At 41.6% G+C, this 23,872-nt stretch overlaps 1 protein-coding gene across 1 annotated transcript; it reads left to right on the top strand.

The window, feature by feature from the left end:
* The first annotated feature begins 5,237 nt into the window (after window positions 1-5,237).
* HEBP1 (heme binding protein 1) lies at window positions 5,238-23,872 on the top strand. The gene is made up of 4 exons (XM_011375997.2): window positions 5,238-5,438; window positions 9,561-9,699; window positions 11,316-11,496; window positions 23,433-23,872. The coding sequence occupies exons 1-4, from the start codon at window positions 5,361-5,363 to the stop codon at window positions 23,602-23,604; spliced, it is 570 nt and encodes a 189-aa protein (XP_011374299.1). The 5' UTR covers window positions 5,238-5,360; the 3' UTR covers window positions 23,605-23,872.

A 23,872-nucleotide genomic window follows, 5' to 3' on the forward strand; every position in this document is an offset into this window, starting at 1 on the left:
GGTAGTAGGTTGCATATATCATGCCCCCGTACCCACTTAATACTTCAGTGTGTATTTACTATGAACAAGGATATTCTCTTACACAACCACAATACAGTTCTCAATTTTGGGAACTTCAACATTGATATATTTATCTAATCTCTAGTCCATACTCCAATTTAAACAATTATTCCACTAATGTTCTTATAGCATTTATTTCCTAGTACAGGATCCAGGCCATAATCACAGACAGCATTTAGTTGGCATGTCTCTATTCTCCATTAAGCTGAATCAGTTCCTTATTCTTTTTAAGATTTTGGCATTTTAAAAGAATACAGGCCAGTAAATTTATAGTATTTTCTTCTATTTGGATTTTTCTGATGTCTTCGTGATTAGATTCAGGTTACAGGTGTTTGGTTGGAATGCCACATAGGTGATTTTCTGTTCTCAGAGTATCAGTCCTCAGTCCAGACGCACATCATCCCTTGTTGGTGACAGTAATTTTGATCATTTTGATTCTTTGGGGAAGGTATTGTCCAGTTTCTCCACTGTGCCATTATTCTTTTGGAGAGATATTTTGAGAGCATATAAAAATCTTACTCCTCATTAAAGGAACTCTTTAAACATAAACACATTAATTTCTATCCGAGAAAATTGACTATAATTCCTAGGTTCAATTTTCTAGATTACTTAGACAAATTTCTTAACCTTTTGTTTAAACCAAGATCCAAAGAAGGCCTCTACAATGCATTTGGTTGGTATGTCTCTTAAGTGTCTTTCGGTCTCTGGCAGAGATCATAAATTCTTAACAGTTCTTACAAGAATGAAGTTCTATGATTGAGGAGAAGGAAAGTCATTATTCTATTTCCAGTACCTGGCACATAGAGCTCATAAATTTTTGTTGAACTGTGGGCTCCCCACTTTTCTCACATGTACACACACCGTCTCATTCTGCTGAGGGTATTTGCTGTGCTGTGGCCTCTCCAGACTCTAAAATCTTGCTGCTGAATGAGAAGAACTTGGGTGGGATTCCAAAACATTAGCATAGCTGAAGTCCCAGCCAGATCTGGGCCGAGGCTGCTCAAGGCATGGGAATATCTGAGCTGCCAAATCAAGAGGCGAGGTGTAAAATGGAGGAAATAGGACTTCTTTGTCACTACCTCAGGGCTTAGCTATGTAAGACTAAGTGCTCCTTGCAATGACTGCTGGTATGGAGAGGAGCTTCAATCCTGGATGACATTGACTGTAAAATATTTCAATACCATTACTAGGAATGGTAGAAGCTGAAAAAACTCACCTCAAATACTGCAAACTTGAGTGTGAGTGAGTGTGTGTGTGTGTGTGTGTGTGTGCATGTGTGTGTGTGTTGCAATAGAGGCTCGAATTCCCCTTTGGTGCAGGCTATTATGTTTGGGAAAACTGCTCAAATGGGCCACTTAGTTTAATGAACTGAAGCAGAAACTGTGATAGGAAATGGCAATGTTTGGGAAGCTGTGACTCCCTGGAACCAAAGGACTCTGAGCATTGGCAAAACAGGTCAACCACATGCCAGCTGAGGTTGTCTCTGCAGGTCACTTCCTCTGGAAAAAAAATGTTTGGGTTAAGTATGAATTTAGACTGTGCTGTAGCTAAAACATAAATGATTATTTGAGGGAGTTATATTTATCCTTATTTGAGCAAACTGCAATCAAGAGATGAGTACCTGAGGCAAAGAAGAGTGCGAGAGAGACTAACAGACATTATCTGTACCTCACTCCTGAAGAAGAGCCACAAAGATAACCAACTGCTGCTGTTCTACATATTGTGTATTTAATTAAGGTTTTCCATTCTTTCAGTTGTTCAGACCAAACATCTCTGGATCATCCTCAACACCTCACACTCCATTTCACCAGCAAAATCTCATTAGTTGTACCTTCAAGTTCATCCAGAACTCAACCATTTCTTACCATCTCTACAGCCCCCACCCTTGTCTGAGCCATCAACAACTCTTATCTGCATCACCTCAAGGGCCTGCTGACCAGTCTCCCGGCTTCTGCCCCTGCTGCTACCGCCTGTGATCAACACAGCAGCAAGAGAAGTGCTTTTAAACCTTCCAATGGCTTCCCATCTTGCTCAGAATAAATCCGAAGTCCTGATAATGAATAACCTACAAGGTCTTACATGATCTGCCTTATATTCTATCTGTATTAGTCAGGGTTATCCCAAAAAACAGACAGGGAACAAAAAATACACACACACACACACACACACACACACACACACACACACACACACACATATGTATATTATATGTATATATATACACACATACACATACACACACATATATATAAATCTATTTTATTTCATCTAAGTATATTTAATTGTATACATATACATGTTTATTATAAGAAATTGGTTTGTGTGATTATTATAAGGAATTAGTTCATGTTTCACAATCTGCCATCTGCAAGTTAGAGACCTAGGAGAGCCAGTGTTGTAAGTTCTAGTCTGAGTGAAGACTAATGTTCCAACTCAAATCCAGGCAGAGATGTCAAATTCTCCCCTACCCTGCCTTTTGTTCTATTCAGGCCTCCATCAGACTGGGCCCACCAACACTGGGGGAGGACAATCTGGTTTACTGGTCTACTGATTCACATACCCAGCTTGTAAGCAGTGGAACTGGGATTGAACCCAGGCAGCTTGCCTCTGGAGCCCATGCATGCACCCACTCTTGCTACTACCTTCTTTTCTCAGTCACCTCCAGCCACACTGGCCTCCTCAATTGCCTCAGCATACCAGGTACTCTCCCATCTCAGGTCCCTTGCATGTGCTCTTTCTCACTGACTTGAAAATTTCTCCCCTAGCTCTCTCCTTGATTATGCCCTCATTTCTCCAGGTCTCTGTTCAAATGTCACAACCCTCTCTAAAGTGGCACACACTGACACACCTCCGCCTCAACACATACCACCTACCCTGTTAGTTGATCCTTGAACAATGCAGAGGTTAGGGGTACAAAGCCCTCACGCAGTCGAAAATCTCAGTATAACTTAAAACAGCCTTTCACATATGTGGATCCCCACCCACAGATTAAAAACACACTTGACCTTTGATGCTTACTGGCTCATATCCAGCCCTCAAATTCCACTTCATCATAACATTTTACTCTTAAAACCACTGTATAAACAATACATACGATATCTTTTGTCCACAGTACACACACATTCAACATTATTCAATCACAATACCTAATAAATTACAAAGGCAAGTATTTCACAATATCTCAAAGTCTTTAAAACACCTAATAGCTGTGCCTTAAAATGATGCATCCATGTAATGCTCTTGAAACAGCTGGGTTCAGTTCTTGGTAGCAGAACCAATTTGACCATGGGGGTGGAGAGTACCTGAGTTCCTTTAATCCTCCAAACAGTACTGCAAGGTGACATTATTACCCCAACATTACAGATGTAGAAACTGAGGCCTGCAAAGGTTAGGAAATTTGCAGAAGAGACACTAGTCGCACTAACAGGACAGAGTCAGATTGGAATCCAGATCTGACCCAGTGTCTTCTGATTCCCAAATGCTTTTGCTCCTTGATTGTGTTGAGTAATAACCCATTTCACTGTACCTAGTTTGGCAACTAAAATAGGTGATTAGATCTAATATTAAGAACAGTTCTGTTAATCATTCAGTAGTTATTAAGCAACTCCCAGGTATGGCGAGTGAGAAAAAAAAAGCTAAAGAAAAATCGATCTTTGCCCTTTAAGACATTAATTTGTAAAAAAGAAGACGTAGCTGTAAGAAAAATATTCACGGACTCTTACAAAGCAACATACAATCTCTTATGAATTATGAGCTGCATGCTATTTAAAATTTTAACGTCTCTAGATGTTTCCAAATCAATTGAATGTCATAGTTTACTTGTTTACTTTCTTGGTGGCACATAAAATAACAGTGCCTTATAACCAATGGCATCTTAGAATCAAGAAAATATAAACTAAATGGCCATTTATTTTATAGCAATCATAAATATTTACATCAAAAAGTTGACCTTTTTTATATATAGTTAATAAAGTTAATATCTGTTACCACAAAAAGAGAGGTCATCAGTACCACCATGACCTCTGCCTGGCTCAGAGTCAAATCCCCTTTCTCAGGATGCAGGCACAGCAGGAGGTCACTCCAGGTGGTTCAGAGCAGCCTACACAAAGAATAAATAAAATGGTACATGAGTTCAGACAGAAGGAGCACACAGTGTTCCTGGAGACACATTGAACGTTTTACTTTCAGAGAAGTCAGATTTCAAGGGATGAGTTAGAAAGAGAAGATGGTGAGATCGGTGTGGCACAGGGACAGGGACATGCAGAGGGTAGAGGTTAACTGGTAATAGATCGGGGTGACAGGCCGCAATAACAGTATTATGAACATTGACGCCACAGTCACGGATTCAAATCCTGGTCAAGTCTCACACTGATTTTTGACTTTGGAAAAGTCAATTATTTTGAACCTCGAGTTTCTCCGTAATAAAATGGCTATAAAATATTTATGCTTAGTGATGTGAGGAGTAGAGATAATACTTGCAAAACACTCAGCAAGGGGAACAGGCAGTCAATAAATGCTAATAAAATTGTCTAGGTTTTGAATAGGAGTGAACGAGCAAAGCTGTGCTTTGGAAAATTGATGTGGAATCTGTGATTAAAACAGATTGGATGAAAGAAAGTGTTAAGGACAAAGTTAATTGAGATGCTTTTTCAATTGCCCAGACAAGAGGTAGGGGACGGGGAAGGCAATCTAGGGGTATCTGTAGGTGGAGATGCAGCTGTCAGATGTCTCTAGGGGCGGGAGCCAAGGGGAGGGGAGGGTACCAAGACTGAACCTAGGCTGTGCAGCACTTGCCGGGAACAGAGCCTTAGGGTGGAGGCCCGGGACAGCACTCGAGGAAAAGAGAGATCCTGAGTATGGCGCCGAGGTACCAGAGAGAGGCCGCGGCCGTGGACAGAAATACGGGTGGGTGGGGTAGGGTAAGAAGTTCTCCACCGCCGCTGCCCAAATCCTGTACGAGGGACAATCTGTTTGCAGGCCCTCCGCGAACAAGCCAGATTCAGGACAGAGGCAGGGACCGGCGGAGGATGATCCGCAGCCTGGGGCCTGGGGTCCACAGACCAGCACCGCACCCAGGACCTCAGCGCGTAGCCGGGAAGAGGAGGAGCGCGGCTCTTCCCGCCTCTTCCCGGGCGGGCCTGCCCCAATCGGCGCAGTTCTGCGGGGCGGAGCCGGAGGCGCCCAACCCTGCCGCCCCCTTTCGCGCTGCCAGCGCAAGTTCGCCCGGGTCGCCCCCGGTTGCCCCAGCTGTGCCTGCCACCAAGCGTCCGCTAGTGTGTCCGGAGCACTGCAGTGACATCATGTTGGGCATGATCAAGAACTCGCTGTTCGGAAGTGTAGAGACGTGGCCTTGGCAGGTCCTGAGCACAGGGGGCAAGGTAGGCCCGCAGGGCTGCCGAGAAGCGGGGGCCCCCACCGCCCTCTGATCCGAGCGGGTTCTGAGGGGCAGGTGGGACAGGAATGTGCCCCGGATTGTGCGTTATGGCTTCTGCCATGGGCATGGCCCTCCAATGCCCAGCGCTTGGACTGGGAAGGAGGAAGGAGAGGTCCAGTGCAGCGAGGCCAAGGGATCTGCTGGGAGGAGGGGACACAAAGAAACGAGGTTGATTGGCTGGGAGAATCCCAGCTTGGCGAGATCAACAACTCCTGTTGAACGCATTCGTTCATTTAAACATTCCAACATTCTGAACATTTGTTTGCCGAGAGACTCTGATTGCAGGAAGGACTGAAAAAGTGCTGTCCTTAAGAAACTCTCAACTGCTAGTGAACTGAGTCTGAAAGAACAAGGTTCGTGCTGCTCAGAGGTAAATGCGCAAGGCGGGGAGCACAGGTGAAGGAGCAATCCATTCTGCCAGGGGGTGAGGATGGGCCTTCCCCGAGGCAGTGTCTTCAGCTGGGCCTCAGAGATGTGGCGTGCACAGACAAAAACAGCATGTGCAAAGGCCCGGAGCTGTAAAATGGCTGTTGGCCAATAGAACTCCCAGAGTTGAGTGCCTAGAATACAGGATAAGTGAGGAGGGCAGACTTGCTATATCCCCTCCCCACCCAATTGACGTCAGCGCTAACCCAGGCAAATCCAGCTGCCCTCTGAAAACAAGGAATCTGCCACTAGATTATAATCTTGCCAACAGGTACTTTGTGCACGTCGTGGCTGTATACTCAGCTTCCAACTCAGTGCCTCATTTGTTAAACGACCGCCTTGTCTGGGAGCCAAGTTCTGGTACCTAGTACAGTGGTCGTCACAAAAGCCCTCAACTGGATTCGGGACTCTTCAAGCAACTAGAGCCAGAGCCCTGTCACTATATCTGTTGTATCTGTTTCCTCAGGTATAGAATGAACCGTTTAGCCTTGATCAAGAGTGGCATATTAAAATATTAAAATGCCTACAAGCAGCCAGGCAGGTAATGGAAATGAGTGAAGCTAGCTGTTTTAGACTGTAAAGCAAGATGGGAACTGAGGCAAATCAGGGAGAGAACTCAGGCCCCCATCTATAAAGGGCAGCTTCAGGCAGCTGTCGCCATGCAGTGATGTGAACCAGGGTTGCCAGATTTTTAAGAAAAAAAAAATTCAGATTCTTTGTGTGAAATCTCTCAATTTAAAATTCATTCAGTAAGTAACTAGTTGTTGAGTGCCAACTGTGTGCCAGGCACTCATATAGGCAGCTGGGATAAAGCAGTGAACAAAACCAACAAAATGCCGGTCCCTGTGGAGCTTACGCGTTAGTGACTAATGAACAAATCAATTAGTCAAATATATCAGATGATGATTAGTGCTGCGAAGGAAAACAAGCAGAGAAGAGGAGGAAGGAATAGGCAATGTTAAGACTGAGGCTGTGATTTTGAGTAGGACAACTATGTCAGTTTTAACTGTTGGCAACTGACTACCGATGTTTGTAAACGTTGCAGGCCAAAGGATCTGTCTGTGGCCAGATCTAGCCTGTGCACCTGTCAGTCTGTGGACTCGGACTAACGATCTTTAGGGTCCCTGTTGTCCCTAACACTTGAAGAATTTATGTGTTACCAACAGCTCCCAGAGAGCTTTCCTTTCTGTAGTGGAATCCAGCTCACTTGGTCTTTTCGGGCTAACGACCATTGTGAATGCAAATGGAGGGTCTGGACTGGTTCGCTGCCCTTCCTTACCCATACATATCCTGTTCTGCTCTGTGTCTCATTGTGGAGATCCCTGTCATCTATTTCTCAAGCTCCAGTGTCAGCTGGCTCCCAGCAAGATTCATCCAGTGGGAGGCGCTAGTGAGAGATAAGAGAGCGAGAGGAAGGGAGAAGCCAGGATACTTAATATTTTATGCTCCAGTTTCATCTGAAAATGGAAATAAAAACACTAACTTCTTCACAGGGTTGTTGGAGAGATTGAATGAATGAATCCAAGTAAAATGTTTAAAATAAGACCCCATGCATAGAAAGTACTCAGATTATTATAAGTATTATTAATATTTTCTTTTGATGAGAAAACTGGCTTCCACAGTCAACATATATACCCACCTAAGTGGCAAGGAAAAAACTGACCTTGCAGAGGACCTTGCAAATCTCATAGCAAGAAACATTCTTGCAATATCTCTGTCTGGGACTTGAACTTGACCAGGGTTCCCAATGAATATTGAAAATTAGCGTTTGTGGTCACAGGCCAAAATTCTCATCTCATAACTGATTATGAGCATAAGCAAGCTGGATATGGGGCAGAGGAGGGCGATTATTATGTTCCATGAGACAAGGAAACATACTTAAAGACATTACATTTGAAAAATCAAATGTCTCAACAGCATTAACTTAGATGTTTTATTTTCTTCAGAAACAGAGAGAACTCTATTTCAATTCGGCTCCCTAGAGAACTAGAATAATTTTATAACATCCATCTCTCAAACCTAAATTTTCACCATGATCCAGTGGTTCAAATGCGGGTATGGATACAGATGCTGTGAAAACAGGTGGCACCTGCTGTAGAACCAGCTGAAGACATTATGACCAGCTTTTTTCCAGGATAAATATAAATAGACTAGGTTCTCATCTCTCCACCCAGCTATGGTTATTCTATTCCTTCTCATTAGAGTAAAACCAGGTTTTATTTTGTGGCCTCTTTTCCCTCAAATACATATAGAGTGTCTTCTATATGGAAGACATGTTACTACTAGATGCTAAGAGATACAATGGTAAACAATACAGACAATCCCTGACCCCACGGCAATCATGGTTGCAGAGGTTAAAAACATTATCATTCGGTTATAATTACAATAAGTATTACGATGTGAAAGTTCAAAGGCCTATAAAAAATATCATTGGGAACCTGTTTTAAATTGGGATCCTCTCTTAGGAAGTGACTTTTAGGTTGGAATGTGTTAGATAAGTAGCAGGTCATCAGGCAAAGATAGGAAAAGAATACTCCAGGCAGAGGAAGTGGCAGGTACAGAGGCCCTGAGGTGAGAATGACTGTGGCATTAAAGAAAATAGCAGAAGGCCAGTGAGGAGGTGCTTTGGGTGTGGCTGGCAAATAGGTAGAAGATAAGTGGTCCTTGGACCATCGAATATAGGTTAAGAACTTGGTGAATGAAGAGTTTTAGGCAGGGGATTAATTGACGGGATTAGATTTATATAGAGTGTTCTGTATACATTATCTGGTCAATCTTAACCACATTCGTAACTTTAGTTACCCAAATGTATCCCCTATGCTGATGACTCCCAAATGTATCCCCTATGCCAGTCTTTTGCTGAACTCCAGTCCCATGTGTCCAGCTGCACAATGGACAGTTTGTTCATCTGTAATAGGAGACAGGTGAACTGACAGATATGTAAGGGCCCTTCTAGTTCTAGAGTTTTCTGCCTTCAGAGTTCACAGAAAGGAAGGATCACTCAGGATGAGGAGATGGAGTTAAGCCTTAAAGGATAATAGACTTATCATGGGGGCCTTTGCTCTCTGAACCATACTGATTCCTTTCTTGGCAGCCTTTCTCTTCTTGCGGTGAACTGCGAGCCTGAGGAACAGGCTGAGAGCACAGATAACCTTACCACTTCCCAGAACTCTTTTCTGGGGATCCCTCCCACTTAAGACTCAGACGCACTTGCAAAAGCCTACATTTAGATCACAAAAAATCAGTTGAACTGGAAGATTTCCTTTTATTTGACTTCTACTGAATTTTTTGTATTCTGTTATAGTTTTAATTTCCAAGAGCTCTTGGATCTCTGAACATTCTCTTTTTATAGCATTCTGGGGCTGTTTTTGGTCATTTGAGAGGCAATATCTTCTCTTCTCTCTCTGAGAATATTGGATATATGAAGTTTTTTCTGCTGTCTACATTTGTAAGACATCCCAGATTCTATTTCTCATGGCCCTTCATATTCAGGCCTGTCTCTTCTACCCTGTCACCATACCCAAGCTCATTACAGAAAATTTCTTATTAGTTTGTGCCTCTTGTAGCTGGACTATTCCTGCTTCTAGAACATACGCATTGCTACTTTATATCTCTTAAGCATTATGTATTCTCTCTCTAGGAAGAAGTATCATATGAGGAAAGGGCCTGTGAAGGCGGGAGGTTTGCCACAGTGGAGGTGACAGATAAGCCTGTGGATGAGGCTCTACGAGAAGCAATGCCCAAAGTCATGAAGTACGTGGGAGGCACCAATGACAAGGGTAAGTATCCATGAAGGATGTGGTTCTGGGCTCAGAGGTGAGCCTTGCATGGTCCCACTTCATCGTGGAAAACACAAGGAAGGGACCCAAGTCACTTGTCACTACCTATTATAGTGATCTGTGAACTTGCTGTGCTGCATGAACAAGGAAGCTTGGGGAGACCACACTGATTTCAGCCCAGCCTACCCTTCACTATGTACTATCTCTGCTCAATATCAGTGAGTTCATGTGTTTCTCCCAGATCTGGAGCTGTATGCTGGGTGGGTTTTTTGGGGTTGTTTTTTTGTTTGTTTGTTGGGGGGTTTTTTGGTTGTTTTTTTTTTTACCCTACAGTGCTTATTTTGTCTTCGGATGGGTGGACTGGGTGAATTGTGCCCACAGTAAGCCAAGGCACAGAGGGAAGGCCAGCCTCTGACCTGAGACCTCCACCCTTAGGCTGACAATCTCCAGAGTCCGTCCCCTGGTAGCTCAGATTCTGTGGGGTACTGAGGTTCAGTGAGTGATGAGTGTGGCAGGTCCCTGGCTCTGTTCTGGCAAATTAAGGGTCTGAGAATTCTCAAGCTGTCACACTCCTAAAAAACTTGGCAGTCCGTGCTGGCTGCTTCCTTATTTTTAAAATGATAGGCCTGAAGTTTCACTATACCTGTTAGCATGTAAACCATATTTAAATATGACTTTAACTGTTAAGCTCCCTAATTTAGACTATACTTTGGAATTACTACAAACCCAAAATGGATCAGAAAGCAAGGTGAAAAAAGAGATATTGTGATTAATTTTTAGGATGGTTCTCAAGCTGATAATTGAGAAAGTTAAAAACTGGTACTAATCTTTGTAACATTTACTAGGACCAAAGTGATCAGGCCTTAGACAATAAGTTGACCAGTAGGAAGTCAAGAAGAAATCTTCTCCTTCTTAACACTGTCATAAGACTTTTTTAGAAGAAAATAGGTGTAAAAAGTATAAAACTCATTAAAGAAAATTTTGAAAATAACATAACAGCACCCCTCATACATCTTTTCTAATATAATTATTGTTGTCTTTTGAATATATTTCTTTAGGGCTTTTTAATAGGCTTTTAAAACATAATCATAGTGTTTGTGCAATTGTATATCCTGCTTCTGTTACTTATTTCATAACTATTCCCTACTGTTGCTAAATAGTCTTCTTCAGTATAATTATTACTAGCTACATTGTATTGCATCATGTGCCTGTAATTTTCTTAGAATTATTTCTATTTTGAGCCTATTTATATGGCTCCCAGTTTCTCACAATTATAAATTCTGCTGCAATGAATATCCAATTACCTATATAGCCTTTTCCATATTTTAGATATTTCCTTAAAATGGATATTTAGATAGGAGGTTAATTAGATACTGATATATTTATGGTCTTGATGTATATAGTTGAATCACTACACTCTTACCTCTATCCAGTATATACAAATTGGAGGTGTTTTGTGTGTCTGACTATATTTTTAATGATTCCAATATTTATAATTAATTTCATGAACAAAAAATATTGTCTTGGAAGAAGAATGAGACTAACAGATCTTCCACAGGCCTGAGCAAGTTCTGTCTCTCATAACCACCTCACTCTCTGGGCTTTTCTGTTTTCAGGAATTGGGATGGGAATGACAGTTCCTATCTCCTTTGCCGTGTTCCCCAGTGAAGATGGCTCCCTACAGAAGAAACTGAAAGTCTGGTTCCGGATTCCAAACCAGTTTCAGAGCAACCCACCAGTTCCCAGTGATGACAGCGTTAAGATCGAGGAGAGGGAAAGCATCACTGTCTATTCCACGTAAGGAGACAATTCTTTAGGTATCCAAGGGTAGCTCTTGATTTCTGTAACCACTCCTTGAATCATCTGTAGTGATCATTTGGGTTAAATTTTTTTTTTTCAGTTCTCTTGAGATATAATTGATATATAACATTGTATTAGTTTAGGGCATACAATATAATGCTTTGATATATATGTATATATTATGAAATGATCACCACAATAAGTTTAGTTAACATCCATCACCTGGCATAGTTACGAATTTTTTTCTTAAGATGAGAACTTCTAAGGTCTACTCCCTTAGTTATTTTCAAATATACAATGTAGTACTGTTAACTGTGGTCACTTTGCTGTACATTACATCCCCAGAACTAATTTATGTTATAGCTGGAAGTTTGTTCCTTTTGACCACCTTCACCCATTTCTCTCACCCACCACCTCTGGCAACTATCAATCTGTTCTCTGTATCTATGACTTCATTTTTTTTTTTAATGCCACATATAGGTGAGACCATACAGTATTTGCCTTTCTCCATCTGACTTATTTTACTTAGCATAATGTCATCAAATGGCAAGATTTCCTTTTTTTAATGGCTTGACAATATTCCATTATATATAAATATAATATTCATATATATATGAATATATAATATTCATATATATATGAATATATAATATTCATACACACACACACACACACACACACACACACACAAATATATATCACATCTTCTTATCAGTTCATCTGTAGATAGACCCTTAGGTTGTTTCATGTCTCAGCTATTATAAATAAAGCTGTAGTGAACATGGGGATGCAGATATCATTTCCAGATAGTATTTTATTTCCTTCAGATACATACTCAGAAGTGGAATTGCTGGATCATATGGTAGGAACCGCCATACTGTTTTCCATAGCAGTTGTACCAATTTATATTCCCATCAACAGTGTACAAGGTTTTCCTTTTCTCCACATCTTCACCAACACTTGTTATTTCTTGTCTTGTTGATAGTAGTCATTCTAATAGGTATGAGGTGATAGCTCATTGTGGCTTTCATTTGCATTTCTCTGATGATTAGTGATGTTGAACACCTTTTCATGTACCTGTTGGTCATTTATACGTCTTTTTGGAAAAATGTCTATTCAGATCCTCTGCCCATTTTTTAATCGGTTCAAATGTTTTGCTATTGAGTTGTATGAGTTCTTCATATATTTGGATATTAACCCCTTACCAGATTTGCCCCTTACCAATTTAACCCCTTATCAGATTTACAAATATTTCCTCTCATTTGGTAGGTTGACTTTTCATGTTGTTGTTGGTTTCCTTGGCTGTGCAGAAGCTTTTTAGTTTAATGTAGTCCCACTTGTTTATTTTGGCTTTCGTTTCCTTTGGTTTTGATGTCAAATACAAAAAATCATTGCTAAAACTGATGTCATGGAGCTTACTGCCTATGTTTTCTCCCAGGAATTTTATGGTTTCAGATCTAATGTACTAGCCTTTAATCCATTTTTAGCTGATTTTTGTGAATGGTGTAAGATAGGGGTCCGGTTTCAATCTTTTGCATGTAGCTGTCCAGTTTTCCCAGCACCATTTATTGAAGAGACTATCCTATCCTCATTGTATATTCTTGACTCCTTTGTTGTAAATTAGTTGACCAGATATGCATGGGTTTATTTTGGGGCTCTCTATTTTGTTTCATTGATCTACGTATCCATTTTTATGGATACCATACTGTTTTGATTACTGATACCATACTGTTTTGATTACAATAGGTTTATAATATCCTTTGAAATTAGGAAATGTGATGCCTCCAGCTTTGTTCTTCCTCAAGATTTCTTTGGTTATTTATAATATCATTTGAAATTAGGAAATGTGATGCCTCCAGCTTTGTTCTTTCTCAAGATTTCTTTGGTCTTTTCTGGTTCCATACAAATTTTAAGACTGTTTTTCTATTTCTGTGAAAAATTAAATTGGAATTTCGATAGAGATTGCATTAATCTGTAGGTTTCTTTAGGTGATATGGACATTTTAACAATATTAATAATTACATGGATTATCTTTCTATTTATTTGTATCTATTTCAATTTTTTTCATTAATGTCTTATAGTTTTGAATGTACATATCTTTCACCTTGGTTAAATTTATTCCTACATATTTTTTAATGCGATTGTAAGTGCATTAATTTTAGTTTTGCTTTCTAAATTTATATTGTTGATTAATTAAGAAATACCGAGTCCTGACACTTTCTCACTTCAATTTCTTCAGCCTACAGCACACAAACATTTGTATTGTATCTTAGTAAATGCCTTTGTCAGTTGACAAATTGATATGGGTATAGACAATATCTCTTTGGCTTTAGCTGAACACTTACATTAGCCACAGCAGATTTCTGGAAGACTCAGAGGAAAGCTTAGCTAAGCTGTAGTTTGAGGTCATAAACACATAGGAAGCATAAAGGGCAAGGAACCTCGCATTCCCCTTGAATGCCAGAAGGACCTTAGTCGCTCATGGTCTGTGGTCCTTTGAGCAGAGCATACATGCTTCCTATTATCATTCTAGTCCTGTTGCCAGGGCCTCCTTTGTGGTCATGTTCCTTTGACTGTAGAGAATAACAGGTACAAGTGGTTACATGTGTTTAGTCTTTAGGCCCCAACCTCCTCTAAGAAACCCAGTCTCTTCTAAATAATCAGTGACTCCCCGTGTGATGGGCACCAAACCATATATAGGCAGACCCCAGGGGCTACTACCAGGAGCTTCGCCAGAGTAACCATAGGTGGGGGGGTTTGGTTCTGTTCTAGAATAACCTCATGAAAAATAAATATACAAATAATCTTGCACCAGAGTTTCCATCTACTCTCAGGGCCTTCAAAATTAGTTATTTGCCTGCCTTGCTCCAACTCTACACCTGAGGGCGCAGCTTCCTCTGGAGCTAACGCATGCTGATGATGTAAGCTTGGCTGCTGTGGGCCGTCCTAGGCCAGGTGACCCAGCGCCCTCCAGGGGACAGTGACTGCACTGCAAATGGGCAGCGAGCGCTGGAGACTCCGCAACTCTTTTTCTCCAGCCGTCATTCATACTTTCCGGAGGCTGCAGAGAAAGCAAACTCTAATTAATGAGTATATTTTCCCAGGGAAAGGACTAGGGGCAGAGAAGTGAGGTGCCTGTGGTGCACAATTTAAGGAGATGCTCACACAGTTTTCCAAGTATAGGATTGGCACTGCGAGTGAGCGCCTCCTTAAATCTTGCATCCTAAGTATCTCAGTTGTCTCACTCTAGTTCCTGCTCCATCTTTTCCATTCTCTTTCCTGTGTCTTGGGAGACAGCCTGGTGTAATGTAATTTTTAGTTTGAATCAAGTATATTTTAGTTTGAATCCCAGGATGATGCTTGGGAAGTTACTCAGCCTCTTTAAGACTTAGTTTCTCCATCTATTAAATGCTGATGATATCCCACCTCATAGGATTATTGTTAGAGTATCTTTCAGTATTTGCTAAGACATTATTTATAAATTACTTAATGTTTATGACCTGTCATAGGTTTAAGTAATTATTCTTTCCTTTTGCCCCTTCTTATCTCATGAGGAATGAGGTTGACATTAAATTAGTTCATACGACTTCAAGCAGATGGAGCTAGTTTTTAATCATTTGTATTACCAGACTCAGGATAATGAATTGGTACAATGTTTTTTCTTTTTTCTTTAACTTTTTAGTATGGAAATTTTTCAGCTGGTAACAAAATAGTGAGAGTAAGATAATTAAATTGTACGTACCCATCATGCACCCTTGATGATAATTAACTCAAGGCCAATTTTGTGTCATGTATACCCTCACAAATTCCACTTAGTTCCTATCCTAGATTAGTTTTAGGTGAATTCCAGATATTATATTATTTCATTTATAAATTTTTCAGTGTGACCGCTAAAGACTTTTTAAAGATATGATCATAATAGTTTATTACTCAAAGTTTTAACAGTAATCATTAATGTTATAATATAAAACATCCAATGTTCAGATTTTTTTCCTGTCATCTCATAATTTATTTTTACAGTTTGTTTGAATTTGGATCCAAACAAGATCCATCCATTGCAATTGGTTGGTATATACTTTAAGCTTTTATTAATCTGTAGCTTTCCTCACCACCACACCTTTTCATTTTTTCTTGCTATTTATGGATCATTTGTCCTATTGTTTCCCATAGTTTGGTTTTTGCTGATTGCCTTTCTGTGGCTTTTTAATGTGTTCCTCTGCCCCCTGTATTGCCTGTATATTAGCAGTTGGAACTAGAAGCACATGATCAGATTCAGGTTTGAGTTTTTTTGCAACGATATTTCATAGGTGGTGTTGTGTTCCTCCATCAGGAACTCATAACGTCTTTTTGCCTGGTTTTGTGATGTTTGTGGCCATAGATATAACCCTCACCTAGGTGCCTTGTTTCATTAGAGGTTGTAAAATAATAATGTTCTCTATTTTTCCTTCTTCATTAATCAGCTGGGATACTTTGATAAGGAAAAACTTCTCATTTACTATTTGGTTCCCCTGAGATAGAGTCATAGAGAAAAAGTAAAATAGCTTTTCTTTAGCTTGATACCTCCCATTTATTAATCAGTTTTCAGAATAATGATTCCATTTTTTAACATTCTCCAAAGGTGAGATAGTGCTGATCTGTTTTTTGAGTATCAATATAAACATCTGAATTTAAAGATAATTGGTATATTTTGATTCTTTGAGGTTATTATTCTTATTGATGCTCAAATTGTCCCATATTTGGCCAGTAGGAGCCTTTTTAAGTTGGTTTCTTAGTCCTTTTGACATGACTCTAGTCTTCTGTGGTGGCTTTCTTGCTTTATGGTATGTTTCAAGCACATCTTGACATTTGTCCGATTGTCTTCTACCGCTGGAATTAGCCATTTCTCTAAGGAACCCTGGTTGCTTATGGTGGGAAAGGGTTTCTAGTAAAAGGTACTGTCAAAACCAGGTCTGTAGAATTTTTCTTTTAATTTTCTGAAATCTAAACAGATGAAAATGACAAATATAGTGTCCAGCTTGTCTCTGAATTTTTTTAACCTAAGGTATGGTCCTAAGTTAGCCTACGATCATTCCTCCACTAGCCACTTGGTGTCACTGCAGTCAAGTGTGCACTTAAAAGTACCTGACTGTGGAAGGTGGAGTGAATGAGGTAGAAGGCAAAAGCACTGTTTCCAATACACCATGAGCCCATTAGATGACAAAATTAATTCTAAAAGGAAAGCCTTGCTTTCTTAATCCACTCTTTCTTTTCTATGACCTTGTGAAGGATGTTCACAAAGGGAGTATACATTTAGCCACAGATACATTTATTCAGAGTATTAATTACAAGTGCTCTTTAAATGAATAGAAGGCTCTGAAAAAAGAACACTATCAGAATATTTTTATTTTCACAAGAGGCAGTAGAATTTTCCTCACATTTAGATGAGCGGCCACATTCCAGTACACTGTCCCCACACTGTGGTCTCTAACGACCACGTAGGTTAGAGCTCAGTCTCTTCTGCCTATTTCAACACTGGGTTCTCAACAGGTACCAGCTGCAGAAGAGGCTTGTTGGCTTTAAAGAAACTTAGAGTTTTATTGACATGTCTGACCATAAAGGAAGGAGTTGGAAACACTCAGTTCATTGTCAGTGCTACCTATGCTCCAGTCCCAGGTCTGCTGCTTAGTGGCTGGGACCTGTGGCTTGTTACTGAGCCTCTCTGTGCCTTGGTCTCCTCACGTTTACAGCGGGGGAAAGAGGACTGAGCCCATGGGGTCATTGTGAGGATGAAACGGTAGCTGTAAACGCCTCAATGCTAAATGTGAGGTAGACGTCTACTCAGTAAATGCTCTCTATGTCTTGACTTCACCATCCTCTGAGAATTAGATAACGTGTTCTCAGAATTAACAAAAAGGTCAAGTTACTATGGATACACTTGAGTTTAAACCTCAGCTCTAGTAATTATGAGTTTTATAACTGTGAGCTTTCTGAGCTTTAGTTTTTCCATCTATAAAATAGGAATTACGATGTTGCGAGGATCTGGCATCTTGGTCCTTGCCTCCCCTGTGCTTCTCTTTTTTTGCCCTCTTCCCTGGAGATCTCGGTCCCCTCCTGTCGCTTCAACTTGTCACCCTTCCGTCAGTAACTCTACAACCTGATCTCTGCCCAGCTTCCTTGAATGCCTTATCATTCATCAGACTCTTCGTGAAGACTAAGGCAAGGGCATTTACACAGTTATTCATTCATTCATTCATTCAAAAAATCACATATTCATTTTTCATTTACTCTGTACCAGGAATTGTCTTAGGTGCTGAAATATAGCGGGGACCAAGTAAAGTGCCTGCTCCTTAAAGTGGGAAAAACATTTGAGTGGAAAAAAACACACAAAAAACAAATGTCTCAAGATAGTTCAGGACTACTGTTCCAGAGATAAGAACTGGTATTTGTGGATTGAAATGATAGGGAAGCATATTTCTACTCAAAAATAAAAACATTCTGGCATAAGGTGTCTAATAGCAAAATTGACAGATGATGAGATAATGAACTTGCCCTGGAGTAATTCAAGTACCATGTGGACAGACATACAACAATTGTGCTATGTAATGTTTGTACTATGTGGGAAGTTTGATTCAATTTGACAGATGTTTATCGAGTATCTCTGATATGTAAGCCACCTCACCTCTAAGAGCCCTGCCAATGATAAGATTCTCTCTCCAAAGCACGATTAACCACCATTCATTTCCCCCAGAGCTGTCAGTTGTCCCACCAGTCTTTTACGGACTGGTGACTGGAAAGGGCATCAGTCACCATTTCTGGGCAAATGAGCCCTTCACCAGGGCTAGTGCTGCCTTCTCTCCCAAGCACCAGCCTTACATTTCCAGCTCACTGGAAGGCATCGCTGTATAAACCTCCTCGGCTCTATCCCAAATCAGCATGTCCAAAATGGGACTCAGATTTCTTCCCCCAATCTGACCTCCTGTGTTCTTCATCTTACTGAAGGTCCCCTCCATCCTCCTATGCACCCTGTTCAGATGTCATCCCGACTCCTTCACACCCCACACTGAATTATTGGTCGAGTCCTGGTCACTTCCTAGTGGCCCCTTCCCTTCCATCTACACGGCCACGGGTCTTTATCACCTCTTGCCTGAACTTTTGCCATAGCCTCCTGATTGTTTCTAGTTCTCCCACCTCTGCCACTTCTAAATTGTCCTTTTGTCATAGCCAGCCCGAAAGCACAGGACCAATCATACCACATCCCCCTGCTGTTTGTTCAGCTCTGGTTGTGGATCTCAGCCTGCCTCTGACCGAGGTACACATTAAGGCTGGGACCAAAGCCCAAGCTAGTAATAAAATGCTCCTTCCCTATGAGTAGGGGGATGGGTAGATTTTGGGTTGGGTCCCCAAATGCTTAACTATGCAGTGAAGCCTAGTAAAAATGCCTCGCTGTGGCATTTACTGCATAGCCCCAGTCCACTGTCATCTTGATCTCAAAGCATCCCACCCCCACCTCCCAACCCCTGCCCCAACACACATATAACATCCACTTCCACACCTCCACTCACACCCACCCAGGTCCTCTCAAACATCCTCCCGAGTCTCTGCTTATTGGAAACTCTGGGAAAACAGGAATTTTTGTCATATCGTTCATTGCCAGCATCAAGGAGAGATGCTCAGCAAATAATTAATTGTTCAATGTCATGTCCTCCCTAATGCCTTCCCCTTGCATTCTAAGTCAGAATTAGTCATTCCCTACTGCGCACCCCCAGAGCATTCTGTTTGTGCCTTTTACGCCATTCTAGCACCTTCTGCCCATATCATTTTATGTCTTTCTGTCCCAACCACTACAGTTAGACCTCGCAAGGGTAGAAAGATGTCTTTATCACCTTTACAGCTCTGTGGCATCTAACTTGCGTTTTGTGCTCAGCGATGCTCAACTCAATCGGCTTGGTTCAACTTGATGGAAGGAAGTGCCTTATGGTGTTAAGCCTCTTCTCTGTAGACATGAGATTGTCAGCTCCTAGTCTTATACTTCTTGAGCCCCGCACAGAGCACAGTGATAGCAGAATCCACAAATCTGTTGACTTGTTGATTGTTAAATTTTAGACCAAGTTGGATTGTCAGGCTCTGAGTCATTGCATTTCTTTTTCCCTTACTGCCTGCCTGCACCAGACAGTCCCTGAAAGATAACACATTAGGATTTTTTGCCCCCTTGGACCAAAGCCTCTGTTAACCTGCCTCATTGATGCCTGTGTCACCCCTCTTTTCCAACTCTTCCAGCCCTTCTTAGTCAGTCCTTTGTGTGTTTCTGGAATCTAAGGCATGTGTGTCCTTCCTTGGTTCCCATGGTTACCAAAAATCTTTGTTAGGAATGCTGAGCTCTGACGTTGGGCGAGATAAAATACAGTGCCCCAGAGGAGAGTTTCTTTGAAGATGGAGACTTAGAGACTTGTTAACAGGCATACAAAAATAATGTATAGACTTCATGTTTATTTCCTTCGAGGAGCTCAAGGCGCTTTACGAGCATTCCTTAACTCACATTCACACGTGCTGTGGGCCCTGTGTTGTTACCCTCCGTGAACAGCTTGGGAGCTGAGGTGGGGAAGAATGAGGCAGCTTGTCCCGGAACTTAAGCCAGAACTGGGCTTTCTTTACATATTGGGGTTCTGTGCCTGGTAAGGTTTGGTTTCTGGCTTGTTCGTGCAGTTCTGAGAATGGATTAGGGTAAGTCGGTTAGATTGGCAGGAAGGAGAAAGTGTATCTACTCCCTAGCCCACCCGCTTTGCTTTTTTTCTAATAGAAGACATCCCTAATGAAGCAATAGGGGAATTTTTATTCTCATTACCAGCATCTCAGTCAGCCTCGGAATAAATATAAATAGTTGGAGTTTTTTTCTAATAATGAATTTCGGGATCCCTGAATGATGACATTCTCTGTATCTCTCTCTGCTGGTCTCTTTGTACCTCTCAGACAACTCCTTCTAAGGGTCCTTTGCCAAGTCCTCTTCCTTCATCACCACTTGGGAACTAGGATTCCCAAAAGTAATCTGATCCTCTGTTTGCTCACCATCTATGCCTGGTCTCCCTCTTTACCACGATTATAGCCAGCACCTACACACTGGTGACTCCCAAATTTCTGTCTTTCGACTCATCTCTTTCCCAAATCGATATCTCTGACTCCAGTTCTTTCCCATGTCTAAGAGTGCTGACACACTCTTAGGTACACAATAATTGTTGCATGAACGTATTTCACAGAGACAACTTCATATCAGCATGCCCCAAACCAAATCATTAACCCTCCCCACCCCTCCTGACCAGTGACTCTTCAGCCTGGAACCCCTAATCTGGCTAGTGGCATCAGTCTATCCAGAGGCTTAACTAGAAGCCCTGGAGAATGCCCAACTCCGCACCTACCCCCGCAACCTTTCCTTCACAGCCAGCCACCTCTCAAATTTGCCTTTGTCCAGGCCTTTGTCATCTCTCACTTGGCTGGTCCTGGGCCTCCGATGACTCCATTTTCCCCACCTGTCCACTGCCACCAGAGGTCTCTCTACAAATTACAATCTGATCATGTTGGTCCCTTACTTTAAAACCCCTTCATAAGTCCACCTTTGCATCTAGGATCAGGTTCAAAGTCCTTAGCATGGCATTCAAGGCCCTTTGCACTATGACTCCAGTCAATCACTTTTCCTGTCTGCATTCTCGCCACTGTCTTAGTATGTGCTTCAGGTGTTTATTATATGAGTGCATGAACATGAGGACAAACAGACTCAAGTGCTATCATCTTCAGGGCTATCAGCCTGAAGACAGTAACTTTTACTGTTTATCTCAGAATTGTTCATTTAGCCAAGGGATCTAGTACGTGTCAGGCACTGTGTTATGTGCTCAGAATACACTGCTGAGCAAAAAGTGACAAAGATCCCTGCCCTTATAGAGCCTGTATTCTACCAAGGAACTCAGACCATAAGCAATGAACACAATAAGAAAAAGTAGGTCAAAGGAAAAAGACAGGGGAAGGGTAGAGGGTTTGTAAGATTGAACAGGGTTTTGAGAGTAGGCCTCATTGAGAAGATGAGATTTCTAATTGAGCCAGTTCTCTACTATTAGGCTCTCTCGTCTGTGTTCCTGATGCTACTTTAGACTACTATCATGTTCCTCACCTCGGGATCAGGGAATTGAATGGCCGTTCCGAGGGAATTGTGGAATAACCATAATAGCTTCTGTTTCATGTGAGTTTACTATGTGACAGGCACTGCTTGAGCAGTTTGCACTGTCTTTTCTCCTTTAATCTTTACAACAGCCTTCTGAGATTGATGCTATCATCGCTGTTTCACAGACAGAGGACCTGAAGATTAGAGAAAGTAAAGTATTTGGCCAAGCACAGGAGCTAGAAAGTGGCAGACGTAGGATTTGAATGAACAGCTAGCCATTTTGCCTCCAACTGATGAATGAAGATATTGGAGAACCACTCCTTTGGGTGTTTCCAAAAACCAGCAGCTTAAAGAGCCAACATCATCCATTTTTACAAGACAGCAATTTAGTACCATAGCATGAGAGGGCACTCAACACCTGCTCCCACATCCAGCATCTGATTCTTTTCAGACAGTGGTTCTCAATCTGTAGACATTCTTTGAAAATAATTCTAGTGTCTGGCAGGTTTTTAATGCCAGAAAAATACTTCCTTACTGTTCATTCTCTATTTACTAACCCAGTTTCCTTTCATTTGAGCCTCAATGAAATTAGAGCTCAGCTTTCTTCATCTGCCTTATAAATTTTCTTCAATAGATTTGAAGAGCCAAGCCTCCTCTATTCCAAATTGGTCTCAGCTCTGTTCCATGTTCTGTAGCTGTTGTCTAGATATCATAATAATCAATCTCTTAAAGGTGAAATCCTGGGTGTTTTCACGTCAATAACTCTGTAATCAACATGCTGAATGCTTGCCGGGCATGACTAACCACTTATAAAAGGGCAAAGCATGAGTCAGAGAACCCCACCAAAAATAATGCATTTGGCCTAATCTTGGCCTGATGCAGATTCAGACTTTTGAGTCATACAGCTCATTAGAAATGGGAATGTATTTAACTCTAATAAAGATTTTAGTGTAACTCAGATTTAGAGAGGTATATTTAGGATAGGCCACAGGACGAATTTTGGAGCGTAGGCAGATGACGTGAGGAGAGAATAATCCTCTTGAAAAGAGAGGCTTTACTGCTTCCTTATGCCCACCTTTTGCCACCAGGAGAAAAGCCTGATTTAGCAAAAGTCTCTTTACTTACTAGAAAAAGAAGGCTTTCATGATTTGAACAGTAGAAGGGATTTATTAGAAGTGATTTCATTATTTGGGACATGCTTAAAGCTTGCATAAGGGCCCTCCCAAGACTTTCTCAGGTCCCTGCCTTTGGTGGCTCTGTTTTTGAACAAAGCTGCCATTTGTCACTGCCGTGATGTGCTCACTCATTAGAACTGCTCTACTGAAGGAGAGACATTAGCTGCAGTTCTACCCCGACTCCCCTTTATCCTTCTTCCTTCCCTAGCTGGGGAGATTAAGGCAGAGAGGAGCAGCGGTGGGGGCAGTAGAGGAAACTAGAGAATGGGGAGAAGGCATGGCCTTGGGAAAGCTCCACCTGCCATCTCCAGGAAATTTTAGAGAGGAACAGGAAGCTCACATTTAGTGCAAGAAACTAATATGGTTCAGGCTCTGCCTTAGAGTTTTTCACATCCATTATTGCATTTAATGCCCATAACAACCTTGGAAGAGAAAGAAAACGTATCTCAGTTTTACAAATGAGTTATCTGAGGCTCAGAGAGGTCAAACCTAGCCATCTAGGAAGTACCACTCCACAATCTTACTGCCATAGTATACTTGTCATAAGCATGGTGAGTGACTTCTTTTTTGAAAGATCTCCCCCTTTCTGAGAGACTGTGTCCTTAACTAGCCCTTTGCTCTTGTACCCTCAGGCAGTTTGGGGGTTATGCCAAGGCAGCCGACTATGTAGCTCAAGCTGCCCAGCTGCGCACCGCCCTAGAGGGCACGGCCACCTACCGGAGTGACACCTACTTCTGCACTGGGTATGACCCTCCCATGAAGCCCTATGGACGTCGCAATGAGGTCTGGCTCGTGAAGACATGAGTCACTCACAGAGCCAGCACTTCCTGGATGTATGCTTCAGTGTCCACTGAGGCAGGCAGGAGGGAGCCGTGCTTTCAACTGCAACTCCAGTTTAACCAACTTTCCTTCAAAGCCAGTTACTGCCAATTTTCTGAAATAAGCAAGTTTCATAAAACAGGGCTCCTTTTTCTCACAGTGAGAAATAACACAGCTGAGATAGATCGCATCCCTCTAATTGATTTAGAACATTCTGTGATAGACCATAAAAACCCCAGCAGCATTTTCCCAG

The sequence above is a fragment of the Pteropus vampyrus genome, unplaced genomic scaffold (assembly GCF_000151845.1).
Source record: "Pteropus vampyrus isolate Shadow unplaced genomic scaffold, Pvam_2.0 Scaffold283, whole genome shotgun sequence".
In the NCBI taxonomy this organism is placed as follows: domain Eukaryota; kingdom Metazoa; phylum Chordata; class Mammalia; order Chiroptera; family Pteropodidae; genus Pteropus; species Pteropus vampyrus.

Bases quoted from the DNA above. Each gene is read 5' to 3' on its own strand.
- HEBP1 (XM_011375997.2), top strand. From the start codon at position 5,361: ATGTTGGGCATGATCAAGAACTCGCTGTTCGGAAGTGTAGAGACGTGG. The intron at 9,700-11,315 runs GTAAGTATCCAT...TTCTGTTTTCAG, and splicing joins GGGAGGCACCAATGACAAGG to GAATTGGGATGGGAATGACA. The intron at 11,497-23,432 runs GTAAGGAGACAA...TTGTACCCTCAG, and splicing joins AGCATCACTGTCTATTCCAC to GCAGTTTGGGGGTTATGCCA.